This window comes from Notothenia coriiceps, unplaced genomic scaffold (assembly GCF_000735185.1).
Source record: "Notothenia coriiceps isolate Sejong01 unplaced genomic scaffold, NC01 NC01_scaffold00037244, whole genome shotgun sequence".
In the NCBI taxonomy this organism is placed as follows: Eukaryota; Metazoa; Chordata; class Actinopteri; order Perciformes; family Nototheniidae; genus Notothenia; species Notothenia coriiceps.
The window spans coordinates 20,842,890-20,853,377 of NW_011369945.1; the positions used below are offsets into that span (position 1 = coordinate 20,842,890).

Below are 10,488 nucleotides of genomic sequence, written 5' to 3' on the forward strand. Positions count from 1 at the left end.
AAAGATTCACATACAAATTGTATTTCCTGTTCATTTTTAAGATTGATTACCGATTCGCTGGTGTAGGAATTATTGATGTAATAATAAATAGCAACTTAGTTAATGTATATTAATCATATTGATTGCGGGACCTACCATGTTGATTCTTTGCCAGGTGTGTTGATATACTCTGTCCGACTGTATGTCTTTGGACAGATTTTGTCACTGCAAGTACTTGTTACCGTGGAAGATGACGTGACAAAACTTTACAGATGAGTAGTTGATATCATTTTGAAAATCGGCGTCATCCAAAGAAGGGCACTGCAAGTAGTTATTTACGCTAAGTAAGAGAGAGGCGTGTATCGTATCGATTGATTGGTACTTACTTGCTGTCGGCCAATACCCAAAGTATACCCAGGTATCGATACCGGGACTGAAGGTATCAAAGACAATCGAGTTTCTTTCCTAGTTTTATTCTCCGTTCCAGACTTACAGTTCCCTCATGTTAGGTTTATCTAGAACATGTTTACCTGTTAGTGTTGTTTACACATATTCCCTTATCGGTACTTTTAATGATCCAGTCTCCCTCTTTACTGTCCCATAGAGCCTTGTGTTGTGGCTGTGTCTCTATTTTAGTGGGTTTGTTTGCATAGTTAGTGGCTCTAAGTGCAATTAGCTGATTGGGAAATTGTGTGAATGTGTGTGTGCCGGCGTGAGTGTGTGTGTGAGACTGAGAGTGAACTCTCCCCGGAGGACAGAGGCAGAGGGAGATGTCTCAGCAGTTACTTCAGTGTAGTGGTTCTCTGAGGAATAGCGCTGTGTGTTTGATGCATCCAGTGCTGCTGGAACTGACTCCCCACTGCACACAAGCTCAAGTGCACACACACACACACACACACACACACACACACACACACACACACACACAGTGTGTGTGTGTGTGTGTGTGTGTGTGTGTGTGTGTGTGTGTGTGTGTGCACTTGAGCTTGTGTGCAGTGGGGAGTCAGTTCCAGCAGCACTGGATGCANCTGCCTACACTGTGCGTCGGCGTCATGGATGTCAGCGCCGGGGGCAGGGGCGTTTCAATACCTGGTTGATTCGGAGGGTTACGAACCTGGAGGAGCATTGCTGGGTGCCTCGGTCACGCATTATGGACCCTGTCATGTTGAGGGAGTTCCACAGGGCACACCCTGACAAGCCTGGTGGTCGCCAGGAGGGTCCCATTGAAAGGGGGGGTACTGTGAGCTCGTGGAGAGCGTAACAAACTCCCTCTGGAGGGAACACAGGGATTGTAGCCTTTGCAGACCATTTATATACACTAAAACCTATAACTCACTACAGGAAAGGGGAAACCCAAACAAACATAATAGGGCCTCTTTGATATTAGTACTTGATGCTGCAGCTTAATCTAATTAACATTAGGGCAGATTCGCTAACAGTATCTGATCTAACATCAGAATTAGTGATGCAAACACTATGCAGTGGATGCCCTATCGTGAAAAAATATATAAGGTCACCCACAAAACGCTTTAAATGTATTGTGTTGTTGTTATTGCACCAGGCTTTGGTATCTTAAGAATTGGAGGATGAAAACCTCTTTAATTGTCACAAAGCTCACACAGTGAAATGTAACCTCTGCATTTAACCAGCAACTCCAACCTCCTCAAACCCCCCAGGACCAAGCGCCGTACTATGGGAGACCGGGCCTTCTGGTCGGCTGCTCCCAGTCCGTGGAATGCTCTCCCCGACCACATAAGAGCACCACAGACCGTGGAAGCTTTTAAAAAAGGCCTCAAAACCCATCTGTTCAATAGAGCCTTTCCCTAGACCTTTTATCTATTACCACCCTTTTATTTTGTTTTTATTGTTTGTTTTGTATTGCTTTTTATTCATTCTACCGTGTTGTGTACTGTTTTTTATACTGTTCATGCTCACTGCTTGTAGCACTTCGGGATTTGAAGTCAAATATGAAGTGCTTTATAAATGAAGCCCATTATTATTATTATTATTATTATATCCTTACTGCATAATTTTGCTCATGAAATAATTAAAGTTTTATTTCCGAAGACTATGTGTATCGTTGAACAAGCATTTATGTGATTGGTATGTTCAGGCCACTTGCTTAATACAATCACAATGAAAACAGTGCCTTTTCTGTAACACTGTAGGCTATGTAGAAAGAAATGTTACTGATGAAAATCTCAAATGTAATTTGTATTCTCAGAGCACTGTAAAGAAAATTCCATTTGTATTGTTTATATTTTTAAAATCCAAATATTTCTGCTTGTTGTGAAACAAATAATCATATCTGAGAGAATATCTATTTTGTCATTTTGGTTGAAGTGACCCCTCACATCTAATTGAATGTGTAACTGCTTAAGGTGCATAAGTCTCTACATAAATTGTTGGAATATTATCAACTGTGACGTGTTCAGTTTGCATTGTGTTCATAGAGTTATGTGATACTCAGACATAAAAGAGATCCTGTTTCCTGGTTTCACTTCTGTCCACTGATACTCTCTGTGTTATTTCTGATCACCAGTACTGGTTTGGAAGGTGTATGGGGACCCGTGAGTAAAACAACACAATGAAAAGGATGCCCTGTCATTCACTGCCTGTGGGTGGAGCTTACAGCTGCAGTGCTTCTGGAGGAACTCCCCTCCTCCAATCAGCACAGAGCATGCATGAGTCACTTCCTCATTTTTACTCCCTTATTTGGCAGGCAGGGGCTGGCCTTATTTGACTAGGGAGGAAAATGGTCGAAAGGAAAGTCAGACGGCTTCAGTAGAGTGAGTGATTCCAGCTGTTTTATCTCTGGTGAGTAAATATATGTTGTTTCATTGCTTTCTAATCGTTGATCTAAAGGATGTTTAAACTGTGTGTGATAGCTGAGTCAGCTAGGACTGATGCATTAACAGGATGATTCATGTGTGTGAGGCTGGGAATCAGGAAATGAGAGAACTAGGCTTGAAAACAAACAAAGTAACACTTCCTGTGTTAAAGTTAAAGGTGCCAAATAGCCAATATAGCTTATTAAATTGAAGAAGCTGCTACATTGAAGGTTAAAGCATGTAAACATTTGTTTATTTCCAGTCTTTCTTGTATTACTAGGAAGACACACCCACTGTGGTCCCTGAATTTTCATGCAGGACAACATTGAGATGGATGATTAATGTCACAACTATGAGAACGATGCATTACAATTGGACATCATCTGTAATACTGCATTCTTTTCATAAGAACATCTTATATAATTAATCATTTCCAAAACACCACACTACACATTTTCAACTGAATGCTTGATTTGGATATTTGTTTATAGTTAAAATGCCCAAAATCCACTGGTCATCTCACATATGAATATTTGATTGTCTCATTTGATATTTAACCAACTCTCTTTTACACTTTTGTCCAGACAAAATAGGCAATTGTAATGCCAATTTAGGAAGTTGAGAGGATCTTCAATGGCTTTAACTATTTTCTGAAGTTTTATTTAACAATCAAAGAATTGAGAAAATGATGTAAAGATTAAATTATGAAAATATTAATTATTGAATGTTGAAATGGTATGGGTAACTGCTGACAACAGAAGCCCCCATTGTGACCTGTTGCCAGAAACATTAGACTGTAAGATGACACCTACAACAATATGGCATGTGTGCAGCAGCTGGTGACATGTGGGCCGTAGCCCGAGCAACCTGAGGCAAGCCATAAGTTAAATATCTAGGGAAATCCAAGAAGAGACCCTCTGAGGCAATATTTTAGGTAAAGCTTTTCGATAGGGTCCAGAAGATCAAGCTAACATGCAGAGTTAGGATTCAGTTTTAAATATACACTAGTTTAAGATATATATTTTTAAACATATGCTTCTTTTTTTGTATGTCTCCAGCCTCCAGACTCACTTTGTGTGATCCTTAACTAGGCAGAAGAGAAGCAGCAGTGATGGCGGATGCAGAGAAGATCAAGAAAACAGCAGCCAAGGTGCTGTGCTGCGTGGAGAAGGTGACCTCCTTCGCCTCCTCCATCGACCCCATCTTTGGCATAGTCTCTTCCCTGGTTGGGGTTGCTCGCAAGGGCCTGGTTGAGGAGGAGGGCCACGCTCTAGACAAAGACTTCCAGTCGCTCCACACCAAACTGGAGAGCATCTCCGAAAAGAACCACCAATGCCTGAGGCGGATCCGCATCGACGAAGTGAACGAAACCTACGGCAAGTACGAGGAGTACATCAAGCACCAGTACACCGCCTTCAACAACATGGTGGGGAACGTGAAGAAAGATCCTGACAACAGTCAGCGCTACATGGAGAAATTTGAGAAGACTTATGAGAGAGACAAGAGTGACATGAGCCTGGATGTGTACTACCGTGGTGTGATGGGTACCAAGTTGCTGTTTGGAAGACCTCTGCTGAAGGTGTACCTGGAGAACTGCGACGGCGACCGTGAGATCATGGAGCGCCGCTGTTCACACATCACCCACCTGTTCCACATGGGCCTCATCGCCCTCATGGCGTACACAGCTGTTACAGAGGACGACGAAGACGAGGTGCGGGAGAAGTGGGCCAAGAGGGTGGCAGACATCCAGGAGAAGATGCAGGACATGCTCAGTCAGTGTAAAGACAAGAAGTCCTGAAGCTGCAGAGAGAGGAGGGAACAGTTTTCTGTGGTCCAAGGAAAACTGACAAAATATGTTATAATATATATATCTGAATAAAACCAAAGCCATGTCTCATTTATGCACTTAAGCGGCACCTGATATTCTTACTGGTGCATTTTAGTTATTGTATCGACGTTGTATGTTATGTTTTGTTTCAAAGAGACCACTAAATGTTTCAGTTGCTTTGTGTTACATGCCAATATATTGTATGCTGAAGTTTTGTACAATCTCTACAATAAAAATGTACATATTATTAGTCGATGAAGTTGAATATTGTGAAATTGATTCTATCCACATTAAAACCAACCATGTAAACATAAAAAGGCCATGCTGTACTTGTTAGTAAAATGTGTTATGAGACCCCTTTTGGAAAAGAACAGTTCTTCATACATGATTTGGTTATACTTAACCCTAAATGAAACAGAAACCACTGTCAATATAAACTCCTAAAAACTATTTGATTTCGGTTAGAAGGTTAAGATACGGTAATCGTGTCTTTATGGGCTCTAACAATGTGTAAGAAGATTACATACATTTAGGAGGGGTATAATAACCAGGGAAACAAGCAAGTTAGCTTAGCTTTGATCAAGAAGAATAGATATGTATTAAGAATTAATTCAATTACGAATAGATATGGACTGGGACTCTAATCAGGCTGAAGTTACTTTACTTTATTTAAGAACCGTTTGCTCGTAAAAAAAAAAGGCAATAACTACTTTTATTATCAATTAACTTTAACCATACCTTAAGCAGCTGCACTTCATGCAGTTTAGGGAGATCATGTGGTCAGTTTCTGCTAACTCTAGCTAAGTGCGCAGAATGAAATAAAACGTGGGAATTTCAATATTTTCTCCTTACGCGGCCTACACACTATGTCTAACAATACATATTTTTCACGAGCACGCTTTGAATTCTTCTGGGGATTTTACAAATACTTCCAGGAAAGGAATACAACACATTTGAGTATGTCAATATTTAATGCTGCCGCACTGAGTCCCCATCACCGCCAGAGTCCTCTGTTTTCCGAGCCGAGCTGCTGTCATGGAACGTAACGCGATTCCTCTGTTTGTGTGTGCAGCCCTGCCCCAAAGTTACAGGCCTGCAGCGACCGCAACACACATATCTGCTGTGGAAGTTCACCAGGAGCAGAGTCTGATGAAATAAACATGGTGAAACTAACCGAGGGCTTAGAAAAGCTGTTTCTGGTCTGCTGGAGGTAAAAGACACGAAGCTTTAGGTAAGTTTCATCTGATTTAAGAGCGGAAAAGCGGTGATGACGACTGTAGCATCCCGGCTACAGCTGCTGATTCAGACCTACAAGTTGATCGTGTTTATTGTACGGGAGGAAATGTGTCAACGCTAGTTTGATCCAGCAGCTTTGAGTGTAGTCTAAAATATAGTAGATAACACACTTTGTGTAATAACAGTTTGAAGACAACATAGTTTGGTTTCCGGGGCGTGACCTCACTTTGAACTCAACAAGTTGATGTCTGAGCGGATGGTGTCTCAGCGGATGGCAATGTTAATGTATTGCTGTTTATTAGTTGTATGTCTATAAATAGTGCGTTAAACCTGAAGCCTGTTCTGTATTGCAGATAATTGTGAAAAGCATTATTATAACATTCTCTTAAAGCATGCCATAAGCCCCTGAATATAATGTCTTATAACCACAGTCTTGAGGTGCCTTTACTTTAAAATATCAAGTATCATATTGATTAAATAAACATTTAATCATCATTATATATCATTATATTGCTGTCATTTGGTTGTTTCTAAATTTGGTTTTGTCTGAATTTCCAAGCTTTTACATCAAGCTCAATGTGAGTATTATGACAACATTCATAATAACATTAACTGTGATCTGTTTCAGGGATGCCTCTCCACAGCATTTGGCCCTTGTGTAGAACCTTGTGTCGGGACTGAGAGAGAGTCAGCAGGATGGGCAACGAGGACAGGCTGGAGGATGCGTTTGTGGCTGTCATTCGCCCGAAGAGTCAAGTCAGCCTGAGCTCAAAGGAGTACAGAGCCAAATCTTATGAGGTAAAAACTGGCGTCAATGTCTAAGCAAAGTCAAATTATATCATATCTAAAATGGAAGAGACAAAGAGGAAACATATCTGTCTTCTGAGGAATATACACTTATCAAAGAAAGCTGAATATAGTTAATGTTGTTTTTACATTTCCTTGTGTATTTACAAGGTTTTTTTGCAAAAAAATTAAAATATTTTTTCTAAACTGCAACCTAATTTAAACTGACACTATATTGCCTTAAAAATAAATAAAAATAAAAACATTTAAAGCAGTATGTGGTAAACCACCAATAATAAATTGAACAAAAATGAAAACAAATTACATTTAAAACAATACACTAAAACAGAATAGCTACCTAACCAATGACTTCTAAGCAGATTTTGAACCAGCCATTTAACCACCATTCATTTCAGAATTGTTCAACTAAGCTTTTATGTTTCCTGAACAGATCCTGCTGAATGAAGTGCCTTTGGAGGGGAAGGAGAAAAAAAGAAAGAAAGTCCTCCTGGCGACAAAAATCCAAGCTGCAGGAGACAAATCCAAATCCATATTGGATTTTGTGGACGAAACCGTCAGATCAATATCCAACAACCAAAGCCTCATCGGTGAGTGTTGGACATTCACACTCAAGGATAGTTCAAATGTCAGCCGTGCATACAGCATCACAACTGCTGCCTGTCATTTAAAGATGTTGTTGCCTTTTAAAGTGAAGGGATGGTTTACTCATGACTCACCGCTGATCCTGACACTTTTGTGTTTCAGGAAAGCGTGTGGTTCATATGAAGAAATTCCCCCTCGATGGAAACAATGAAGGAAAAGAGGCCTCGCTTTTTGTCGTGCCAGTCAGTGTTAAAGGTGAGCGTAAAACCTTCACACACAAAATCGATGCCTCAGACATTGTAAAACATTGTTTACATTCTGTATACTAATAAATTACTCTGAACAGACAACAGCAAGCCTTTGCACAGCGCCGGGAGCCCGAGCTTCTACTGCTTCCAGGACATCATGCGGGTGTGCAGCGAGACCAGCGCCCACTTCTGCTCCAGCACCTCCAAGATGCTCCTGGCCTTAGACAAGTGAGGATATATTCAGATACACAGACTGCGGTCAAATAGTCAATACATTATGCCATATGTCTACCTCTAACCCCTTCATGAGTTCAAGTAAAGATGTGAAGGAGAATTCCTATGCACCTGAATAATCAAACTGACCATGATGTTTTTTGGAAAAGCAACTTTCTTTATAAGTCATATGAGAACAGTAACAAACGAAATGTTGTATAATTCAAGTAGGGATTGCTGTCTAAAACAGAATCACATCTCCTGAGAAGGTTGATTTCTAGTCATACACAGTACACAATGGAAGAGTGAGGTGTTATTAATGGATGAATGGTGCCGGTAAAAGATAATCTAGTGTTCCCTGTTCTAAAGAATGTAAGAAAGGAAGCATTGAAGTGGTTTTATTTAACATTTAGACAATTTGACCAGCTCTTATAATGGCTGACACCTTATTCTTCTAGGTTGTTTTATTAAGTCAGGAAGAAATACTACTCGACCGAGCTCTAGTTTTCTCGGATGAAGCTTTAGAAAAGTTAACGTTGTGTCTTTGACGTCAACAGGTGGTTAGCAGAGCAGCACAGCGTGCCTCACGCCATCCCCGCCCTGTTCAGACCGGCGCCTGTTGAGCGGGTGAAGACCAACGTCAGCAACCCGGCCTACAGCAGCGAGGGCAAACTGAGTGAGGAGGGTCTGCACATGGGCTACACCGCTCTGGAGATCAAGAGCAAGATGATGTCCCTAGAGAAGGCAGACATGTGCATCCTCAACCCGCTGTACGGCTCAGATCTGCAGTACACCAACCGGGTGAGACAACCCTCTTAAGAACCAGGAGATACCTTATAGAAATGGCTGGGACATTGACATGATTTATGTAGTAGACCAGGGGAGATTGGTTGTCTAAAACATGGAAGTGTCCTTTTGTTAGTACTATAAACTTGAAAAAAATCGTCTCATCCCCTTCCCTTTGTTTATCCTCTTCGTCTGGCTTTTTGTTTGCAGGTGGATAAAGTTATCATCAACCCTTACTTTGGTCTCGGAGCGCCCGACTACTCCAAGATCCAGATCCCACAGAGGGAGAAGTGGCAGCATGGCCCTAACTGTGTGGCAGAAGACACGTGAGTGGTTATTCTTACATGATCCACATTGTTTTGACGTTCTTCTCCAGTCAATTTCTACTCCTTCCTGTGTCTAATTTCTTATTTGGTCATGGAAATAAAGTGAAGACAATTCTCTGCAGGGAGCGCCAGTGGGTGGAAGACTTCCCGCTCCACCGCAGCGCCTGTGAGGGAGACACAGAGCTGCTGCTGAAGCTCCTGGACAGCGGTTTCTCCGTCAAACAGCTGGACAGCGACCACTGGGCTCCCATCCACTACTCCTGCTGGTACGTCTCATCTCAAGTAGCCAAAAGCTCTCACTTTCTCCGATTGTTTTGTATGTGTTGTTTATGCGTTCTTGTGGTAAAGTATAGTTTGGTTCAATGCAGGCACGGTAAAGTGGAGGCGACCAAGCTGTTACTGGAGAAAGGTAACTGTAATCCCAACCTGCTGAACGGCCAGCTCAGCTCCCCGCTGCACTTCGCAGCCCGGGGGGGCCACGCAGAGATCGTACAACTCCTGCTGCAGCACCCCGAGATCGACCGGGTACGACACGTGACGTTTACCTAACATTTGCTGTGTTCCTCTTAATTTTTTTCCCATAACTACTATGGATGATTTTCTAGCTGCTATTATAATTCAACATGAGATATTGATCACCCCTCCACCTACTTTCCATTATGAACAATGAACACTGTTTGATTTGTAATATCAGTAAAGCAATAGAAATCGTATATCTATTGTAAACTTGTTGGAAAAAAACAGTGATTGTTTCCCTTAACTACTTGAACCTTTTTTAAATGTAATTAAATGTTGTCTTTTTTTCTGTAATGCACAAGCAAAATAACATAAATGTCATGATAAATTATACATGACCACAAGGCTTTTTGCAAATATTAATACAATTATGTCGATAACTTGTTCACAGCTTGACAAATGTAATATTTTATGTTCATTGCACATCAAAAATTGCAATATTGTTTGATTTTGTAAGTATTATTTTTAGACAAAGCACATATGTATTGACACACTATATTACATCTCATAATATAGTAATTATGTAAGACAATAACCAGTCAATACTGACATTGAGGTTCCCACCTACACCCACCTCCCACCTAGCACATGGAAGACCAGCAGAAGCGCTCCCCTCTTCAGGTGTGTGAGGAGAACAAACAGAACGAATGGGAGGAGACGGTGAAGCTCCTGCAGCAAACCAGCAGCAAACCTGTGAGTCACACATCCCACACTCACCTAATTACCGTTTGTGTATTGCAAACATGACACTAAAGTGTTACACCACAGTGTTAAAGCTGATCTCATGCAGCTTCCAAATTGCTTTGGCTAGAAGTATATCCATGATATTGTGAGTTACTAGGGTTGCAAAATTCCGGGAATTTTCAAAGATGGAAACTTTCCATGGGAATAAACGGGAATTAACAGGAATAAACTGGGAATTTTCTAAATTGAAGATTGGCTCTTCATAGGGAACTTAAATATAGTTGGGGAAAGTATATTTTAGCATAATCTTGACTAAAACAAACAGATGCCATTCAAGTACACTTGAATATCCATGCCCTAGCACAGTGTTTTTCAAAGTGGGGGCCCCGATCCCCCGGGGGCCGCCAGGGGGCGCCAGGGGGGTCACTCAAAGTTTGAGGGAAACAGGATTA

At 41.3% G+C, this 10,488-nt stretch overlaps 2 protein-coding genes across 3 annotated transcripts; both read left to right on the plus strand.

The window, feature by feature from the left end:
* The first annotated feature begins 2,678 nt into the window (after nucleotides 1-2,678).
* rpz2 (rapunzel 2) lies at nucleotides 2,679-4,947 on the plus strand. 2 transcript variants are annotated; one of them, XM_010793931.1, is made up of 2 exons: nucleotides 2,679-2,796; nucleotides 3,869-4,947. In XM_010793931.1, the coding sequence occupies exon 2, from the start codon at nucleotides 3,922-3,924 to the stop codon at nucleotides 4,606-4,608; it is 687 nt and encodes a 228-aa protein (XP_010792233.1). In that variant the 5' UTR covers nucleotides 2,679-2,796; nucleotides 3,869-3,921; the 3' UTR covers nucleotides 4,609-4,947. The 2 variants fall into 2 exon arrangements, with proteins under 2 accessions (XP_010792233.1, XP_010792234.1); XM_010793932.1 differs by having other exon boundaries at nucleotides 2,693-2,796; nucleotides 3,902-4,947.
* A 738-nt stretch (nucleotides 4,948-5,685) lies between these two features.
* krit1 (KRIT1 ankyrin repeat containing) lies at nucleotides 5,686-10,107 on the plus strand. The gene is made up of 10 exons (XM_010793930.1): nucleotides 5,686-5,869; nucleotides 6,503-6,672; nucleotides 7,112-7,268; nucleotides 7,426-7,518; nucleotides 7,610-7,739; nucleotides 8,282-8,525; nucleotides 8,721-8,836; nucleotides 8,959-9,102; nucleotides 9,205-9,361; nucleotides 9,938-10,107. Exons 2-10 carry the CDS (start codon nucleotides 6,571-6,573, stop codon nucleotides 10,097-10,099), a joined length of 1,305 nt encoding a protein of 434 aa, XP_010792232.1. The 5' UTR covers nucleotides 5,686-5,869; nucleotides 6,503-6,570; the 3' UTR covers nucleotides 10,100-10,107.
* The last annotated feature ends 381 nt before the right edge of the window (nucleotides 10,108-10,488 follow it).

Excerpts from the sequence above, each read along its gene's own strand:
- rpz2 (XM_010793931.1), top strand. The coding sequence starts at position 3,922 with ATGGCGGATGCAGAGAAGATCAAGAAAACAGCAGCCAAGGTGCTGTGC.
- krit1 (XM_010793930.1), top strand. The coding sequence starts at position 6,571 with ATGGGCAACGAGGACAGGCTGGAGGATGCGTTTGTGGCTGTCATTCGC. Across the intron at positions 7,740-8,281 it reads ATGCTCCTGGCCTTAGACAA|GTGGTTAGCAGAGCAGCACA; the intron begins GTGAGGATATAT and ends TGACGTCAACAG. Across the intron at positions 9,103-9,204 it reads CCCATCCACTACTCCTGCTG|GCACGGTAAAGTGGAGGCGA; the intron begins GTACGTCTCATC and ends GGTTCAATGCAG.